At 34.8% G+C, this 21,682-nt stretch overlaps 1 protein-coding gene across 1 annotated transcript in view; it reads right to left on the reverse strand.

Moving 5' to 3' along the window:
• LOC106665409 (protein rolling stone) overlaps positions 1–21,682 on the reverse strand; it is a 76,017-nt gene that overhangs the window by 35,858 nt on the left and 18,477 nt on the right. The window contains exons 3-4 of the mRNA XM_024226914.1: positions 7,622–7,737; positions 5,970–6,207 (exon numbers count right to left, since the gene is read on the reverse strand). Of these exons, the coding sequence (XP_024082682.1) occupies positions 5,970–6,207; positions 7,622–7,737 (354 nt within the window). The remainder of the gene's footprint in view (positions 1–5,969; positions 6,208–7,621; positions 7,738–21,682) is intronic.

A 21,682-nucleotide genomic window follows, 5' to 3' on the forward strand; every position in this document is an offset into this window, starting at 1 on the left:
GGCGGAGCTAAACAATCCCTTCCTTTCGCGCTAATAAATTACATTCATTCCATTAAATTAACATAAACACTACACAGACATACATCACAAACACTACATCTCTTTGAGAAAAAAAGAACAATTAAGACAATCGTAAAATATTTTTTTTTGCCCATGCGTTCTCATGTCTCCTGGGACTTAAAGGTATTTATTATGCGGGTATTATAATTTAGCTAGAACAGAACTCTCACTATCAAATCGACCTGAAAAGTCATAAAATCAATTTAAAAGTTGCTTTCTTTCTAAATTCTTCTAATGCATCCAGGTCATCTTTGTTGTCAATCCGTTGTTGCCTAGATACAAAAAGATCCGGCGTATTTATAAACCATTCATTTGAACTTATTGCTTTGCCCAAATATATGCTTTTTATCAAGTTTTGTGTTAAATGAAGTTATCAGAAGGCGCACTTCAGCCATCGAATAGCTGACAGGTTGTAATTCACCTGCAACTTTCCGGGTTGATTAGAAGTTCGGCATCCGCAGGTGCTCTCAATAGATCTTTATCGGGTAATTTCGGGAGGCATTATTTAACTTAACTTTCACAGATCATCAACTTGGCTCTCCATAACCACGAATGTTACAAAACAATTGGTTCATTTCTTACAATCGTAATTAATTTAGTTGATCAGTCATTGTTTTATTATTAGAATACTATGGAATGTTTACGTGTGTTTAAAAAAAGTAGAAATGTAATTGAAGCTGTACATAACTAGTCAATACGGTTGAGTAAAGTCGGAAAGGAAATTTTTTTTTAGGACTTACGAAAAAAAATGCCAATTTTGATATTATAATCGAATATTCTCAGTATATTGTAAAACATGGGCATTGTGAGAGAGCTTCAATAAATTTCTAAATGGAAGCCGCCAATTGTGACGAATTAAATTAGCTGCAATCCCTTGACATTTTCTGTAATCGGAGATGTGACTAGGGACGTGTTTGTTTTAATAACAGCCCTCACTTGACTCAGCACAAATTTTTAAAGCAAACCTTTTTTTAGTAGTTGTTTAACAGTGATGGAACGATTTACCATTCCAATTAAATCAAAATTAAACTTGTAATTGGATTGTAATTAGCTTTGAGAAGCGGAAACATATGCATAAGCATGATATAAAACCATAGATGATTGGGTTTGTGGCATGATGAGGGAAAGCTTTATTATACCAAATATCTTTCATGACATTTTCATGATAGAGCTAGACGTAGATAGAGAACGATCCATGAACCAACGAAAGGGGGTGGATTACGTTTTAAGCAAAATAACACACTGAAGACGGCGAAATTCCGATCCATAAAACCGATAAAAGCAAGACCCTAAACATGAAATCACAAAATATTCCATACTCAAAAAAATTACATATTTACTTACTATTTACTTAGTACATATTTACTGTATCTACGTAAAAACAAGAATACCTACTTACAACCCTAAATCTAGTTTAACTAAACTGATATGACATAGAACTCTATAAAAAATAAATGAAATATTCAATAAGCAGTAATTTATAACGTGTGTGGTGTTTAGTGATCGTTAGTTGAAGATTATTTGGAGATGTGAGATGCGGTCTGGTGTGACGTAGGTTTAGAAAAACATTTTCTTTATCGTGCCAACATAAATCCAACATCTTCAGGGCCTGGGATTTATAAACCACGCGTGAGTGCCATCTCAAAACGACGCACGATAATGACACATCTACACAGCAAACAAACACTTTGAGCCCTGAAGATGATCTCAATAAAGATCGAAACGTTGTAATGATAAAGAAAATTTATTTCTGAACCTACGTCACACCAGAACGCATCTTACGATCTCCAAATAATTAGTAATTTATAACAATGAATTATTTTGATTTCGAGATAGATCGATGTTTAAGTGGTGAGTAGGTATGAAAAAAACATACTTCCATGTTTAACACTAATTAAACTAGGCTGATATGACACAAAAATACATAAAAATAAATAAAATATTCACTCAATATTTACGTACAACAATGAACATAATGTTTTAACCGGGAAAGAAGGCATACACGTTGTAGCACATAGCAACCTTAACATTTGTTAAACAAAACTGATAAATTATAGAAATTCGATAAACACATATTCAATAAGGATTTGTGTACAACAATGAACGATTTTGGTTTCAAGTTATATCGGTGTTTTAATCGGGTAAGAAAGCATGCACGATGTCTAGTTCAAAAAACCATGCACACTTGTGACCTCACTAACTCAAATAATCTGATCTATCGTATAAAATCCTTAAAAACAAATTAAATGTTCAGTACAGACTATGTCTCTATCAGAGAACAATAAACTAAAGTCCATTATATTTGGTAATTTTGTTTATCGCCTGTTAAAATTTCGTCAGGTAGTATAATCGCTAGTGCCCACGTGTCAAATTAAAGTGCGAAACACATATCTGCACAATATGGCAAATGATCAAAATAGTATTGGCGGTGGTCAGGATTTGGCCCACACGTGGTGACGGTATGGGATCGACTGCGATTTTTTTTTTTTTTAATATATGCTTCAATAAAATATCATCTTTTCACACGATAATCTGGTGCTTTATTGTTGCAAATAAACAACAAGAACTTGAGAAGAATAACAAGAAAAAAGAAAATGTAAGAGTGATTTCATGATAAAAAGTAAACAAAAGATTTATGGTGTTTAAAATGTAGACAAAAGTACGAATCTTACCCAATTTAAAAACATTTTAAAAGCTCAATTTATTGTGGAATAATTTTATGTCTGCAGGATGAAGAACGTCTTGTCAGTTCAAAATGTTAAATTCATTACAAACCAGTATGTACGAAGACTTTGCTCAAATATTTAATGTTGTTTTGGCTATTTCGGAATGTCCTGTCAGCAGCTATTTTAAGCTTATGCTTTTGTAAGTTTATACGGTTTGTCACAATGCAAATAGAAAATAAATCGTTTGTTAAAAAGGTTTAATGAAGAGTAACAGCCATTCTGCACGGAACTTTTTTTTATGAGCCATCTGGTTATTCAAAAGAGATAAACAAATAAAGATTAAATGTTCGTGACTTCATTGAAGAATTCATAAGAAAATATCAACTGGAAAGATAATTATATGCATGTTCAATGATTAAAAGAAACTGGCTAAAAATTGCAAACGATTTTTGGCAATTTAAATAAAAGCGTAAACAAGCGACCGAAGGCTCGCTCTTTATCAAAATAACCCTGTGATTCGCTTTTCATATTTTCCAGAAAAAAAATGTTATTGTATGAATTATCCGAAAGCTTATCGCCCAGCCGGACGTTATCGATAAAAGATTAATGTATAAAGAAAAAACGCAGAAGGGTTTGAACATGAGTCAGAGGGACGTGCCACAATTGAACAATGAAAACAATTACACCTGTGACAAGTGGACTTAAATGTAATTCAAAACCAATAGAAAATATTGAAAAGTGATGTGACTTAAAAATGTTTACAACTCTGAGGTGCGGTACAAAAACTGGGAATAATATTTACAAACCCATTTTTACCGAATTACATCAGCAAATGACCAAGAATATTCAATGGTGCTTTATCAAAATTTATCAAAGTAATTTTTAATTTTCAAAAAACTTTGTTTTGTTTTCCTCAGAAAAAATTAATAAATACGTAATTAGTTTACAATCACATTAAAACCTTCATGGCTCAATTTACAATAAGCATAGGCATTAAGAAAGTAACGACCATTTTTATAACCAAAAACAATAATTTTCTATACATACAAGACTACAAGCCGTTTTTGTATGGAATGAAACTAGTCTCATGGAATTCCGAGCTTTAGAGTTGCTTCAAATGATTTTTTGAAAGTTGCGAATCATGTGTCCTGGTGTATCTCGCTTTCATGAATTCTTCATCCTTTTCGCCGTTTCCTCTTCTTTGATTTGTATTCTGTGTCAAAAACTACCTTATAAACTAAAGATTCAACTACCTATTGAAGGATGAATTTGATGTGTAATTTATTCGACTTCGAAGTCACAATAGCACAAGTGGTTACAGCAGCGGCGTATTGAGCCGAAGGTCGTGGGTTCGAATCCCGTTCGTGACACTAACTTTTTCATCTCAACCAAGATCTTACATAAAAAGAATAATAATTAATTTGGTCAATTAGACCAGTTAAGTTTAACGTTCATGTTGGTTAAATTGTGCGGTAAAGGGAAAAATTCTAGCTAGATCGTTTCTCCTCAAAAGTCGCAACATTTTTCTACAGAAGCCTTCATCATATTGAAACGATTCTTCTTTCGATTTATAGAAGAATAACAGGTAAAACTGATCCACAAGATTGAGAAGTGATTATTATTTTTTAATGTGTATTTAGTGACCGTTGATTAATGATTATTTGGAGATCGTCAGGTGCGGTCTGGTGTGACGTAGGTTTAGAAAAACTTTGTCTTTATCGTGCCAAAGTTTTGATCTTTATTAATTCCTTTTTCATATCTTACATGTATTTGTATAATTTAAACAATGTTTATAAATCCCAGGCCCTGAAGATGATCTCAATAAAGATCGAAACGTTGGCATGATAAAAAAAATGTTTTTCTAAACCTACATCACACCAGACCTCACCTCATGATCTCCAAATAATCATTATTTTTTATTTTTTTAAAGTTTGAGATAGGTACACTTTTCTCCACAACTCTTCATCATATTGAAACGACTCTTTTCTCGTTTTATAATACAAAAATAGGTAAACCCGAGAGATTCCAAGCTTAAGAACTGGTAAAAATTTTTTTTTTGGAGGGGGGAGTATAAGATAAATGTTTTGATGTATACCAGCCCATCCCTTACGTTGTTTGAAGACCCTCGTCTTTTATGTATTCACTGTATCAAAAACTGTCTTTCACTGCTAAACTACTTCCAACTGCAAGAGGAATAAATACTTTTAGGTATGAATTGGGTGGTAGAGGGAAAAATTCGAGCTCGATGAGAAAATTGTTTCTCTTGAAATATATATATTTTTTCAAATTTCGGTACGCATTTCTCCAGAACACTTCATCATATTGAAAGGGTCCATTTTTTCATTTTATAGACCAATACCTTCATATTATTTCTACCTTTTCTTTTATGTATACACTGTGTCAAAAACTGTCTTTCACACCGACAAAATGATCTATCAACATCCTACATTGCAAGTGAAATAATTTTTTAGGTGTAAATTGAGCAGTAAAGGGAAAAATTCGAGCTCAAATGGATTCTCCTGAAGAGTTGTAATTTCGACACACTTTTCTCTAAAAATAATCATTATACAATAACGATTATTTCTTTCATTTTATATAGCAATAATAGGTAAAAATATTACTGAGTAATGTTCAAATAGACAACCCAGAGGTGGATCAATAATTGTTTTTTGTATAAAACAAGGTGTACAAAATTTTCACAATTTCCTGCCAGATTCAATATTTTCAAAAACACCTGTATTCTAAGTTGATTCAAAAAATAAAATAGGGAAAAAGGTTAGGTTTTAATAGACCAAATAGTTTTTGGGAAAATCGTGATGAAATATAGAAAACTGGAGTGATTCCAAGGAAGCCTTAAGTTAAGTCCAAAGAGCGAACATTGGATAGGGACTTGCGTAAATAGGAATAAGTTGTAGTGTGGTGGTGAAGTGATACGTCGACGGGTGAAGGTTATTTCCAAGGATTTGGTGCCGTTCGTACATCAACTTGACACCCTGCATATATTGATTTATTCTTCTCCTATAGAAAGTCTATAAGTGATTGGTGAACCAAGAGAAGGGCAAGAATTTTAATAGCTGAAGCTTGTAAATACTATCGTGTTATGTGGTTTGGAATAAGTACGAAACCCAGAAAATGAATAAGTATAGCTAGATGTATGTCAGCTAAAAAATATCTTGTGTACCTGGGGTTCAACGCTTTGATCGAACCAAACCTCAGTCTATATTTTATGTGTTAAGTACCTACCTCGTCCGTATAACGCGATGAAGGCTTGCATCAGGAAGTAAACAGCCAAACATGCCTGAGTGGTGTTGATGACGAGGGACCAGTTCGTAAGGTATATCGGCCATTTCAGATAATAATAGACATTCTCTGATTTCTGTAGATCAGCCATTGAAAAAAATACAATGCATAAAAATGTGAGAGCGTGGATCCATCTGTAGACCAAATATAAATAGCTTATTTTCCTTTCGTCACTTTGCCACTGAAAAAACAAAAAACAAAAATAATAAAACCTTAAAATATCTCTGAATGCTTTAAACTTAATTAAAAATGCTTCTTCTAAAATTTATGCAAAACAAAATTTAAAAAACACCCCAACTACCAACTACTTTAACAACAACTATTTTGATCGTTTCTTGGTTCCGCCTAAGCTAATCTATTTTGGTTAGATGTCGGTTCGTCATCATCAGATATGGGTTTGTGTGATTTTTCTTTGATCCTCCTTTACTGATTTGTGTATTCATGCACCCATCTTTATAAAGCGACGTTATTTATCCGAAGTGCCTAAAGCCAGGAACTTACCCGATGCTACGCCATGCGACGCTAACCGATGCTACACGACGCAAATCCAAACTCCGATTTTCCATAAGGTTGCATTACCCCCGTGCACATCTACCCGATGCTACCCGACGCAAATCCAAACTCCGATTTTCCATAAGGTTGCATTACCCCCGTGCACATCTACCCGATGCTATGCCACGCTAACCTACCCGACGCTCTGCGATCCCCACAGTCCAGATTTTCGTCGGGTCGCATCGAGTACAGTCGAAAACAAAAGAACCGGACACTAATATTTTTATTCAAACTACATGTATTATTGTCGTTATATTAATTACAACATACTTGTCTTAACATAAACCAAATTAACTGTGATTAAAAATTAATTAGTTTTTATTTAAAAAATTAATTTTAATGGTTTGGTAGAAAATTAATCAAAACACCGGAATACGATTTTGTGATATAATGAATTTAACTAACAATTTATTGTACTCACTTCGGCGGTACATATACTAAAATTGGAACAATTTATTACACGGTTTTGCTCATAAAATTTAACTAACAATTTATTACAAGGTTTTGCTCAAAATAGTACATTAAGAACAAAAGATGCGTTGCGATTGTGATAGTGATTATTGTGATAAACGCTGTGGACTGTACGCGACGTGTGCTTGCGTCGGATAGATGTGCACACCCCACCAAAACGTGGCATAGCATCGGGTAGATGTGCACGGGGGTAATGCAACCTTATGGAAAATCGGAGTTTGGATTTGCGTCGGGTAGCATCGGGTAGCGTCGCATGGCGTAGCATCGGTTAAGTGTGTTCCTGGCTTAAAGATCTCTTTAGTTTGGTATCTTGTCTTTATTTTTCTTCCGGTCTAATGGTAACTTTTTGTCTAATACTGTGTTTAACACGCCATTTTGTATCTGTGTGTCCTGATAGAGGATGTAATACAGCCAAGCATTTCAAAATATGAAAGGGCCATATTCGCTACATCCAATGATCCGATATGTCTAAATATGTAAAGCTAAGAATTTAAACATATACAACAATTTAGCAATATCATTTAAACAACCTTTACAAAGGAATGAATAAATTATAGTGAAAATTCACCTACCTGGCACCTGTAGAACGAATCTGGAGAACATTTTTCGCACTTTTTTATATGGCCATTTATTTTGTGCTTAATGAGATCCTTAACCATGATAAAAGACGGACTCCAGATGAATGGCTCTGCGAACAGACAGTCGCCATTTGATATGGTTAAATTGTTTTTCGGTTACTTACTGTCTGACAAGAACAAATAAAAAGAAATAATATTCGAAAGTGTTCTACAATCCAAATTATATATGTACCCTACTATATGTATTGTACAAAAGGATGACAAGTTAGTAGTGCACCGTTTTGTTGACAACTCATCATAGAAAGAAAATTTAATATAAAAATTTACTTAAAAGTTTTTATTTGAGATAAAAAAGTCAGTGTCACGAGAGGGATTTTTTATCTCAACTAAAAATCTTAATTAATGAGAGAGAGAGAGAGAGAGAGAGAGAGAAAGAGAGGCAAGAAAGAAAGAAAAAAGAAAGAAAAAAGAAAGAGAGAGTTGGGTAGATAGAAAGAGATAGAGAGAGAGGGGGTACGAAAGAAAGAAAAGAGAAAGAAAGAGGGGTTGAGAGAGAGGAAAGGAGGAAGAGAGGGAAGATGGTGAGAGGGAGAGGGGGAGAGAGAGAGAGAGGGCACGAAAGAAAGAAAAGAGAGAGAGGGGGTGGGAGTGGGAGAGAGGGAGGAGGAAGAGAGGAAAGAGGGTAAGAGGGAGGAGGGAGAGAGGGTGAGGGGGAGATGGTGAGGGGGAGAGGGGGAGGGAGAGAGGCTGAGGGAGAGAGGGTGAGGGAAAGAGGGAGAGTGAGAGGGAGAGAAAGAGAGAGAGAGGGTGAAAGAATTCGCATAAATACTTCTACATAGAAAGGTCAGATCTTATCCTTCACAAGAAGTTCTATATCGTCAATATAGAGCATAATCTAGGACATAAAAGTGCACTAGTTCTAGGACCTTTTACTACTAATGCAGAAAATAATGGGACTTAGCACAGCACTCTGGGGGACACCCTGTTCCTGAATATACTCCTCTGACAATTCTATATCCAAGAATTATAAATAAACTGTAGGAGATACGCCAAAACTGGCAAAACAAACATTTAGTAGCATTTTGCCATTATTTAGCATCTGTTTTCGTTAAAGAAGATTTCTATTTGTTTATTTAAGAAGAAGAAGAAGAAGAAGAAGAAAAATAACTTTATTGTGGGACTGGTGTACCCTAAGAATAATTTACATGAAATAAATAAAGGAAGTTCCTTCTATGAAGTTAAAAGTAAAAAAAAAAAGATAGAAATCTTGGCACAATGTATACCAGAAGAAAAAAATACGAGAATATTAAACAAAAATAACAAATGTTAACGTGAGGTCTCTGCTTGGAGGGAGAGGAGGTGATTATACAGGTGGGATTTAAAGGAGGAAAAGGAGGCAGCGTGACGAATAGAAAGGGGAAGGGAGTTCCAGAGTTTAGGGGCTCGGATCAGAAAGGATCTTTCGAAGGTATGGATTGCATGTTGTGGAAGGATAAGGTCGATTGTGGATGAGCGGGTCTTACGAGTGAGATGTGAGGAGTTGAATTGGAGGGATTGGATGATGTAAGGAGGACGACGAGTGTGGATGGACTGGAAAAGAAAGCAACCTAGGAAATACTGTGCACGGAAGGAGGGGAATAGCCAGGAAAGGAATACAACCCCGACACCCGGGATCCCCGTGGGGTGCCGTACACAAATCTTACGCAACAATTCAAACATTATTTAGTTGTCAAGTTCTTTATGTACATCAGGGCTTGCCAAACTGTGGTCCGCCGACACGAACTAGGGGGTCCGCGGCGAACTTCGAGAAAAATTAATAATTACAAAAATAAAGTACAATGAAAAAATATAATTTAAAAACTAACAACAGCGTAATGAAAATGAAAGTTTTTAAATAATTATTTATTTATTCTACGTTTATGTTTGCACAGTTAAGCAAAAAAGGTAAGGTAAATGAAACGGACTGGACTTGACCGGACGGTCGTTCGGTTTCCAACAATAGAAATTGTTGATACTTGATCCAGCAAGCTCAAATTCTACAAGTTTCCGAATAGGTGCAGGTCAAATAGCCAGGAGAAAGGGAATATCATAAAAGCGTTACTACCACGACACCTTGGTTTGGGATTTATAGAGGCTGGTGAGTATAAATCTAGTGTGTGATTTGCAAGAAAATCCTTCAAAAACTAACGAAATCCTTTGGTCAAATTGACCTGTGCACAGATGGCACAAAAGCAATGACTGGCCAAACGATCGGAGTGATTACTAAAATAAAATATAAATCAAAGGATTGCGGCAAAAGTCATTGTTCTCCGCAGACATACTTTAGCATGAAACAACTGCCAGCCACTTTTAAGAATGTTTTGGATGATTCTTTTCAAATTATTAATTATATCTAGTCGCCGCCTTGAAGACAAGACTCGTCACAATACTGACGGGAAGCTTTCATCATTACCAGCTTCTCCATGCAGAAGTGAGGTGGCAGTCTCGTAGAAAAGCATTTTCCCCATTACAGGAATTACATTCTGACGTTTTATCTCTGTTGATGGACCACAAAGTAAAATTGGCCAACGTTTTCAATAACGAGAAATGGCAATGTATACTGTCATATTTATAAAATATTTCCATTAAAATGATTGAGATGAGGCTTTCTTTGCAAGTTACACATCTTTCGACGCCTTCCAACGAAAAATCCAGTTTTGGGCCGAATCCGTTGAGAAGTATGAGGTGGAGGGTTTTCATGTGTTAAATGATTTTTTATTAATGTTTAAATGATTCATGTGTTAATGTGTTAAATGATTTCAGAAAATAAACTGGAGATTGCGATCGGCACGTCGGTTGGTGAAATATGTGAACACCTTCGAAGTTTGGAGATTTCCTTCGAGCACTACTTTTCAACAACTCGGGATAAAATGAGACAAGACCATGAATGGGCGATCAAACCGTATTCAGTTTCGAAAAAGTACCCGACATCCGTCTTTAGCTATCCAAAATTAAACCCAACATATCCAAATTGTGCAGGCTAAAACAACCTCATTCTTCTCATTAATTCATTAATCATTAATGTTCAAACTATAATTTTTTTTGGGGGGGAGACCGCGGTAGCCGAGTGGTTAGCATGAGAGACTCTCACGCCACGGTCGTGGGTTCGATTCCCACCGTCGCCTCTGGCCCTTTTTTCCCGATAACCCCCAATTTGAACACACAAGAATTCGTACTATGGCTAATATGCAAGATCATAAGGCCAATATATATATAAAAAAAAAAAATTAATTTTTAATATTGGCTAGAGTTTTTTTTTACCTACCTATTGATTCCGTTCTGTCCAATATGATTCCGTATTTTTTATATAAAGTTAAGTATGTCAATCTCATGTTGTTTTCTAGTAATATCCCCCCCCATCATCTAATTAAGAATGGACTGGCTGATTGATAAAACTTTAATTTACTACATACCATAAGTATCTAATTTTACATACTTGGATAAGAAGGGTACGCCCACGATTTTATTCTGTGAAAGGGGTTCATTGGATAAAAAGTTTGGGGAGCCCTGCACATCATTGTTTAGTTTTCTGAACGTTTTAGATCGTCCAGGATAGTACCTGAATATATTTATCGTATCGGTTTATTTCTGAATGTCAGGGTTGGATGACTTTGTACTAAAATTGAGAAATATCTTACATACTCGGATATGATTCTTTAGAATAAGAATGTTTTATATCAGACCGACCTCTGTGCTTTATAAACGAAAATCGAACTATTTCCCTAGTGCAGTGAGCAGGTTATTTAAAATTATTTAACAAAGTGAAATAAAATTTAATGTATTCCAAGAAATAAAACTCCCAACTCGAAAAGGAATAAGAGATTGTGAAAAGCGATAACCGAAATTTTTAAGTATTGAGAAGAAATGAATAGTCCAATAGTAAGAAAACAATTAATGCAATTTTTTGGAGAATGAAAATTGCTGCTATTAACATTTCTCAATAGAAATACACTTCTCTGTTTTTTTAATATTAAAATTAAATTTCATATAATCTGTCTTAAGAAAAAACTTTAAAACAATCGTTTATCCCTGTAAAGAAAGGACTTGATTACTGGCCAGACGAGGGTCTGCAAGACAAATAGACCCAGATTTTATAATAACAAGATCAAACATGGGATGTTTTTTAGAATGGGTTTATATTGTTATGCAAAGAAAGTTTGAAGAATGTTGCGTAAGACGATAACATTGCTATTACCCAGATCTTTCCTGTGGACCAAGGAAAAGTTCAATTTAAAATTAACTTCAAATTAACTGAGATCTGGTCATGAACAAGAGAAAATGTGCATAGCTTCCATGTAGCAGATGATCTCTTCTGAAAGTGTAACAATAACTTGACAACCATGGCAGCACGCAGTCTGACTGTGACCTGTTCGAAGAAGAGAACGAAGTGATCTCTTATTTATATACATAAAGAGATTTTGTGCCATAGAAAAACTTAAACGAGTTTAAAAAGTGAAAAAAGTCCTCATAAGATAATCAGATACGAGATGGTACATAGATGGCTCCAAAACAAATTAGGGAACGGGATTAGATATTTTCTGTACAAGCTGAAAATATGCACTATCCAACTCATTAGGGAAGTAAACTTCGTTCTTTCAAGCTGAAATACATGCCATCAATGCTTGTGCTTTATAAAATCATAAGAAAGATTACAGTCAGATAGCCAAGCAGTTATTAAAGCATTAGCATATAAAAAGTTCACATCAAAAGTAGTCAGTGAATGCATCCAAAATCTCCAAATCCAGGGAAACACCTCTTGGGTACTAGGACACAAGGAATTTTGGGTAACGAAAATGTAGACAAACTAGCCAAATGAGGTTCTGCAGGAAATATGTATGTATGTATNGCCCAAGTAATTGGTAACGACCCGACTGTTGTGAGCGGGGAACCGTCTTGCTGGGACCACATTCTTCGCCTGGTCTTCCGTCGGGCATAAATGGTCGATCTTATCAAAATTTTCCTTTCAGTAAAAGAGGTATGAAATAAGCTCTAGAATAGAATTGTACAATCGAAATATGGGATTCTCATTTCAAATAACAAAGTTAGAGTCATTTCCCAGGTAGATGAGAAAGTTATGTCAAATCTGTTACCACCACGCGATTCCTAGTCAAATTAACTTGGGGTTTGTATAAGACCAGTTTTTGCTAAAGTTAATAGTTTCCGAATTAAATGGTTGGACTGTAGAAGTTGATATACTCTGAATACCAGAATAAAAATCTCAGAACGGATCCAAAATAAAAAAAGGAAAAGTGGACTCACTCAAGAGGTGTCACACACGGCAAACTAATGATAAAAAAAACCCTCATCTAAACTGGCATACGCACTACCAGTTTAACAGTTCAGTCAGAGAGGATAAAACTCAAGAGGAGTGATAACACTGTAAACCAATCACTGGCATCTAAGAAAACATGTACATAACATATTCAATATATGGGTGGGTACATTCTAAGACCTCATTTGCAGAGGACGAAGAAACAGCCACCCACATAATCTTCTAATGGGAAGCATTCGCTTAATGAGGACATAAACTATAAAGAAAAAAAGACATATATAGAAAACCTAGAATAAGAATTCGCAGAAATTCTGCGAACAAAAACAGTCAAGGACCTAATACTTCTTAAAGTAAAGGAAAAACAGAAGGTTTGAGTCGATTGCATTGAACTAAGGAACTGGGAAAAGTGGTCCGCCGACACGAACTAGAGGGTCCGCGGCTAACTTAGAGAAAAATTAATAATTAAAAAAATCAAGCACAATGAATAAATAAAATTTAAAAACTAACAACAGCGTATTTAATTTTAATAAATAAGAAGTATAAATTTAAAAAGTAAGAAAAAGTAAGACAAAGAGAGAGAAGGGTGGGAGAGAGGGAGAGAGAGGGCACGAAAGAAAGAAAAGAGAGAGAGGGGCTGGAGAGAGGGAAGAGGGTGAGAGGGAGGAGGTAGAGAGGGAGAAGGGAGAGAGAGAGGGAGGAGGTAGAGAGGGAGAAGGGAGAGAGAAGGAGGAGGTAGAGAGACAGAGACAGAGACAGAGACAGAGACAGAGACAGAGACAGAGACAGAGACAGAGACAGAGACAGAGACAGAGACAGAGACAGAGACAGAGACAGACAGACAGACGACAGACAGGGAGACAGACAGATAGAGACAGAGAAAGAAGAAAGAGAAAGTGAGAAAAGTAGTGAGAGGGAGATAAAAAGGGTGTGAGGCTGAAGAAAGTACAGACCGTCGAACAATTTAATTCGTGTCCATAAGGGTCCGTCTGACATCGTATCGGTTGACGGTTGACGAAGAAGACAAAACATCGATTATTCGACTCGATTCTGAAGAGGCCTTTTCCTGCGTTTGCATATTCCCGGAGCAGATGATACGAACATACAGATGTCGCACGTCAGCTCGTCAAGGAAGAACTGCGTGTTGTCTTTGGCACTGTCTCAATTCATCTCGACAAAGCAATGGACTATAGAAGGTATGTGGAATTGTGGGTCAAGGCAGCGATCCAACTTCCCGACCAGGCAGAAACATATTAATTGATGAGCAAGTGCGGGATTAGTTCCGACATTTTACATAAAATCGGGGCAATGATAATCAATTATATCGTCGTAAAATAAATAGGTTTTTAACTGGTTTGAAATACTTTTTTCCCCTAATGCTCCAGTTTACTGGCTGCGTAAGTACTTTTTAAAATATTCGAAACAGAAAATTCTTACTCTCCCAACTTTAATCAAGGGCTAGTCCAATTGGATGTCTCCAACGTAGTTGGAGGGTTGGAGTATATTGGTCACGCATTGGGCTAATGGCTTGGGGTGAGCGAAGAGTTTTTTGAAGAACCTGGAAAGTTTGGTGGAGATTAATTTATTTACAAATGGTGTTTTGAGGTCGTTGTGGAGAGTGGCATTGGAGACATATATGGAGACCATGATTCTGAAATATTTGGATTGGAAGAACTGAATTTATTGGATATTAGTAGGCTTAGTGGTGCCCCATATTTCCATATGTCCAAATCGGTTGCACTAGTGTTTTGTAGTGTTGGTTTTTGTCGACATTTTAGAGTTGCGAATAAGTAGTTAAAAGTCCAGGTTTAACTAGTAATTTAAACGTAAATTAAAGTCAAGATAGAAACCCAAGGTTGTTAAAAAATATAGTGTGAGGGGGTTTTCTTTCCGAGGGTAAATTGAACAAGGGTGCCTTTTTTTTAAATCAATTTTTATCCTAAAAAATTTTTTTACGAGGATTCGCAATAGCAGAGGTCATATAAACCAGGGGTGGCCAAGCTCCTTGATAGTCCGAGCCATTTTTCAAAATTTGAAATTTTTCGCGAGCCGCAATTAAATACGTATTTAAAAGGTATGCAAAAAAGGTATTAAATTTTTTTTTACAGAAATTATATTTATTGAAAACATATAAATAAAAGTACAAAATATGTGAATTTAAATATTAAAAATTAAACGCATTTATTTTACTTCTCTTGATAATTCTTTAACATTTGGTGAATAATTGGTGACAGCACTTCTCAGTAATTCTTTGAGATGTTGGTTAGTTAATAATGATCGGTGTTTGGATTTCACGAATTTTAAAGTGGAATAAAATGATTCACATAAGTAAGTTGTTCCGAATATTGAAATAATTCGACAAGCAGCCTTTTTTTAATTCAGGATACTTCGATTCTGGTACAAATTTCCAAAATTCAGTAATCGACATCGACTTATATTTTAATTGTAGAGCTTGATCTTCTTGCATCTCTATTAATTCTAATTCTCCAGATGCTTTTTGGGTCATAATTATATTGGAAATGGAAAACTCACCTTGAATTAGGTTAATTTCAAATGGATTCAGAAAAAAATCAAGAGACGATTTCAAATATTTCGAGTCTTGAAATCTAATTTGGAATTCCGTCAATATTTGTTCTTGTTTAATATTGGTACAAATTTTTTTAATTCGAGGAAAATGACAAAATGTTTTATTTTTAATGTCCTTTTGAAAAAGTTGTAATTTAGTTTGAAAACTAAATATACACTGTGAGAGGTCAGATATTATTTTATCTTTCCCCTGCAATTGTAAATTCAGTGTTTGCAAATGTTCCATGACATCAGTCAAAAACATTGTCTTGTAACCACTCGTCATCGTCTAATTCTGAATAGGTTATTTCCTTTTCTTTTAGAAATGCAGTTATCGGATCAAACAAATCTACAAAACGATTTAATACGTTGTAGCTAGATAACCTCTAACAATGCAAAAGAAATTAATGTCATTTGGAAGTTCTTCGTCCTTTAATTCTTCAAGGAAATTTTTGAATTGTCGATGATTTTTTGCATTGGTGCTAATGTAATTTACAATGTGTAACACGGTAGGATATTTTAAATATTTTGTAACGAGATGTTCTCGGTGAATTATGCAGTGAATCGGTATGAATTGTGGAATTTGAGAATCATCTCTTAAAAGCCCAATAAGACCGATTTTTTTACCCAGCATTGCCGGAGCTCCATCAGTTGCAATGCTTACAAGTTTATTAAGAAGCACATCAAAAGTATTCATTATGGCATCTAATGCATTTTTAATATCGACACCGCGGGTGAAGTGCTACTAAATCTAATAATTCTTCTTTAACAACGAACTCAGGTGAAACAAAACTTATGAAAACTGCCAATTGCGGAAGATCTGTGATATCTGTCGATTCATCAAGGGCTAAGCTGAATGCAATACAGTTCTTCAAATCATTTTTTAAATATATTCAAGAGATGTATTAATTGCAGTTATGCGTCGTTCGGTTGTGTATCTCGAGATGGGAATTTGCGAAACAACTTTTTGCAATGCTGCATTATTTGGATCTAAAACTTTAAGTACATCTTCCAAGTTTTTTTTTTAATAAACTCTCCCTCTCCATACGGGCGTTTTGCACGAGCAATATTCCAGGCAACAACAAAACTGGCTTCAGCCACATTATTAGCTTGATTGCTAAAGATCATCAAAATTGACTGTTGTTTATTTAAATTTGATTTTAAAGAAGCAAGTTTATCTGATCTTTTTTTTTTATAAACCTTCTCGCATTTTCTTCTTGTCTACCTTATGTATATATTCTTTTCTGAGTCTTCTTATGCCTCAACTAAACAACTGTTGCCTTCCGATTCACCTAATTCATCTAAAAGGGGATTCGTTATCTTGTTTGTTGTTACCCTCCCACACGTGATAAATTAAAATAAATAGATATAATATTTACACATTTTCATAATTCACATTCATACTAATTTACTAACCTATACTACAACTAAATTGGAGGTCGGAAGATTATCGTGATCTTGCGGCCTCCTGTCTTTCACACTAATAAATACGTTCAAACTGTATTTACAAGTTCCACTCCAGTTTATCTGATCTTAATTTGGAATTTGGTGGATACTGATTAGAAAACTGAGGATGATTGGTTTCATAATGTCGACGTAAATTGCTAGTTTTATAATTTTTGACCGTAGAATTACAAATAACACATAATGCTTTTCCATTGTTGTCAATAAAAAAGAAATTCTCCTCCTACTCATTATTAAAACTTCTATTTTCTTTTTTTATTTTCGTTTTCTGTCGTCATATGTTTAAAAGAACTGGAAATGAATAAAGAAATTTAGAAAATACAAGTTTTCTGTTATTAAAACAATAACAACACGTGTTACATACTACGAAACAAATTTAGTTAATTTACCAAAAATTCCAGATTACAAATTATATCCGTAGCAAGAGTGATACAAATTGTTTCCTCCAGAGCACAATGTCAACTGTTCGTGGCAATGAAAGTTTACATATTCAAAATCGGACTGGATTCGGTCGATTACGGACGATTCCGCCACTGTTTATGTTCGTTCGCGCAGTTTTCGATGAGTCATATCGTTCTTAACTTGGACGGAAATGAAATTGCACTTAAATGAAAACTCGGGTACATTTATCGAGTGAGTATTTTGAATAATCCTTCAAAGAGCCGCATGTGGCTCGCGAGCCGCAGGTTCCCCCCCCCCTGATATAAACCCTCAGGGTGCCGGTGTTTTTGAAAAAAAGTTTGCTACATTCGCTATCCACTGGACGTCTGCCTGAAGATCCTCCGAGGCAATTGCATCAGAAAAATGTATGACTGTCTTCGGCAAAGAATGCAAACTGGGTAGAGGGTTGGGTTGTCTGAGGTGTACAGGAGGTGCTGGACTGGTCCGAGCACAATGCCCTGTGGCACCCCCGCTCCCACAGGACAGTAGTTCAATAGTTCGATGGAGATTTGCAAACTGAAAAATCGTCCTGCGAGGTAGGGAAGGATTAGGTATAGGGTGTTTGGAAGGTCGCTAGTTAACCCTCATACTATACTCATTTGGTGACCTATGTCAAAATATTCAGACACATGTTCGAGCGTTCTTGCCAATGGGCCCTAGGAGACGGAGAATAAAATAAAGTAATTTACCTGTTTTTTTTGTTTTTTTATGTTTAAATATGTTTTTGTGCCTTTGTTGTGCGTGTATTTCAATGATACTATATATTAATCGATTTTTTTTACCAAGAATAAAAAAATAATATGCAGTATTGTAATTAATCACATTAGATATATAAAACATTAAAAAACCAAAAATAACTTTCAGCCCAGTAGGTAAAAAATGGGGTACGAGTCTACCCAGGCATTTAACCCCTCGGTCTTCGTCGCCCACCCCGCTTAATATATATAGGCAAAAAAACATGATATTTGAGAAAAACAATATGGATTCATTTTAAGCTCCCTGTAAAACCATTAAATACGAATTTTTATGGCAAACAACAAATAAAAATTTCTGAAATGTATCAACCGGTGGTGGATTTTTTTCGCTGACTTCCGATGTTTTTACTTAAAAATTCTTAACTAGTGTGAATTTTATCAAAATTCTTCAAAACGATTGGAATTAAGTGAGAAAAATAAGGACCAATTCGACAACATCTGCCCAAATATTTTATTTTATCTCCGCTTGTGATTTTTTTTTTTTTTTTTTTTTTTTTACGAAAGCCAAGTTTGTTCCATTTAGTGTAGTTTATAGGGTCATGAAACTTTCTAAGGTTTTCTGTAGATCGGTGGGGTCTTTCCAAAGTTATAGTTATTTTTGTGATTTTTTAGAAAAAATCGGAGGCATTTAATTAAGGCGAAAAAATTAAATAATTAAATACTATAAATATATAGATACACTAGTCACACCAGACCGCATTTCACGATCTCCAAATAATCATCAACTAACGGTCACTAAACACCACACACACACACACACACACACACACACACACACACACACACACACACACATACACTATTTTAAATATTTTGTAACGAGATGTTCTCGGTGAATTATGCAGTGAATCGGTATGAATTGTGGAATTTGAGAACAATCACNTTTATTAGAAGAGCCTTATAAAAAAACAGAAAAGAAAATAGTTTTAACAGTGTATAACTTTTACATCTGACCTAGCACCTAAGTAAGTACATAAAATAGAAAAAAGGAACTATTGTTAGTCCAATTATTATTACATACTTCGTTAATTATTGTTTATGAATGTTGAGCCCTAAGGAAGGCATAATAAATGCCGACAGCAACTTCTAGCTTCCGGCTCAATCTTTTAAAAAACTGTAGACCTTTCAAGTGACGAAAAGGATGGATTAAAAAAATTTTGGTCTGCTTTACTTGAAGAGTCTTTTGGTTTCTGTGCCCTTTTATCCTATCTCATTTAATAAGAACCAGCATTATTTTTTGAAAATTGAAACCTTGGAACATACGCACAACAAAAACAGAAAACCACTAATAAATGTATGTATTAAAATTACTTGAAATATCTATTCTCTCGGCATTGGAAGGAACGGCGTCAAACGTGCATATTTTTCGACCTACTATCACCCAAAAAGGTTTCGTTAAAATCATAGATCTTTTAGCCTCCTCTTGTAAGCGATTTTAAGTTCTTCACAAACTCCGCTCACAATCTATTCTACGTCAATTTTGTGAATGTAATAGATTTACAAAAGCCAACGTAATTTAAAATAAAACATTAAATATCTGCAGTTTTCAATTGAAATGTATACTATACGGCGATCGTATGATTCAGGCTTTAAATAAATTTGAATGTAAACGATAATTCAATTTGGATTCTGAAAGGGGATAATGGCGTCAGAAGATCCTATACAATACCTCTTTCAGATTAGATGTAATAGACTGGAATGTCTTCAAGACGAGAACGAACTTTATCTGATCCGCCCTTTCTTCACGCCGAAACCGCAGCCGATTGCCGAGGCCATCGCCCGGTTTCGCGATACCATTCAGCAGATACTATTCACTAGGTTCACCATCCAGTAATTGCTATTAGACGAAGAACAATTAATGTAATCAACATTGACATAAAAGAGTTGATCACCAAAGAGGGGATAAAAAACAACAGATCTAATATCTAATAAAGATAAAACACCTTTCGACATCCTGATTTATTTGAGGCAACCTCATTGTACATCAGTAATATGCTGTTCTTGTAGAACATTTAAATATATTTAATACCAAAAAACACTGTTAAGTTTTTTTCTAGGTCGAGTACGTTTGGAAAAAAGTACACTAGTAAGTTTGGCGCAGGTATATAATCGTTATAATAAGAAAAAAATTGTGTTGCATAAAATAAAATTTATTATCTATGTTGGTGTTTAGTGACCGTTAGTTAACGATTATTTGGAGATCGTGAGATGCGGTCTGGTTTGAAGTAGGTTCAGAAAAACATTTTCTTTATCGTGCCAACGTTTCGATCTTTATTGAGATCATATTCAGGGCCTGGGATTTACAAACATTGTTTAAATTTTACAAATACATGTAGGATGTTAAAAAAAACAATTTATACAATGCTGGAAATTCTAGATTCAATCACAGTATTTCTACTCACTCAAAATGTTTGTTTTCCGTGTAGATGTGCCATTCTTGCGTGTCGTGTTGAGCGTACCAGTGAGATATTGCTGTTTTATGTATATACACCTTAGATTTTGAAGGGATGGGGAAGGAAGTCGGGGTAGAAAGACATTTTTATATGAAGAGTCGGCTTCTTTGAAGTGAAATATTGTATAAATATTGTACTAGCATTGTATAATTTTTTTTCCACATCCTACATGCATTTGTAAAATTTTAAACAATGTTTATAAATCTCAGGCGCTGATGATGATCTCAATAAAGATCGAAACGTTGGCACGAAAAAGAAAATGTTTTTCTAAAACCTACGGTCTCATCAGACCGCATCTCACGATCTCCAAATAATAATTTATGATCTATAATTTACGATCTATGATATAATACAATTTACTTGAGATTATATTATATATATATACTTATTTTTCAAAAAAGCTTTAAGAAATACCAACCACTGTACAATTATAACCGGTGATCCATTGTTAGTAACTTACGAAATTGAAAGTGAACAGTTTATTGACATCGATTACCTTGGTGCTAACGCTATTATTTTTAATTATGCATGGTCCGAACCTAGCAACTATTTTAATTAATTAATTTCATACGCTTTAAAAATAGTTATTAATTTTTTCCTGTTTTTAAAATATATTTTATGAAAATCTCTCTGATTTTAGGTTTTTTATTTTTTGGACTATTGTCACTAATAAAAATGTCTAGTGGAAAGAGAAATAAAACGAAAGAAAATTATTTGGCTGCATTCTACATCATCATTTAGTTCAAAGATGATTACTTGGGGGAGTCGGTGGTCTCAACGGTTTAGGCGTTGACACGGCGCTCATCACTGTAAAGTAAAGGTCCCAGGTTCGAATCCAGCGGCCACCCCGAGGGTTCATATGACATTGTAATTGAAATACCCTCGTAAAAAAAAGGATGATTAAATTTCTTACAAATAAAATTTTTTAAAAATAAATAAATAATGTGTACAGACCAGAAGAAAGAAGGTACATAAATAACGTGGACAGACAAATAAAAATAAAGTTCTTTTTGACTGAAATCCTCATCATCATTTAGTTCAAAGATGAATTAAATCCTTCCAAATTTGA

This window comes from Cimex lectularius, unplaced genomic scaffold (genome assembly GCF_000648675.2).
Source record: "Cimex lectularius strain Harlan isolate CLEC.00 unplaced genomic scaffold, Clec_2.1 scaffold9, whole genome shotgun sequence".
NCBI classification, from domain to species: domain Eukaryota; kingdom Metazoa; phylum Arthropoda; class Insecta; order Hemiptera; family Cimicidae; genus Cimex; species Cimex lectularius.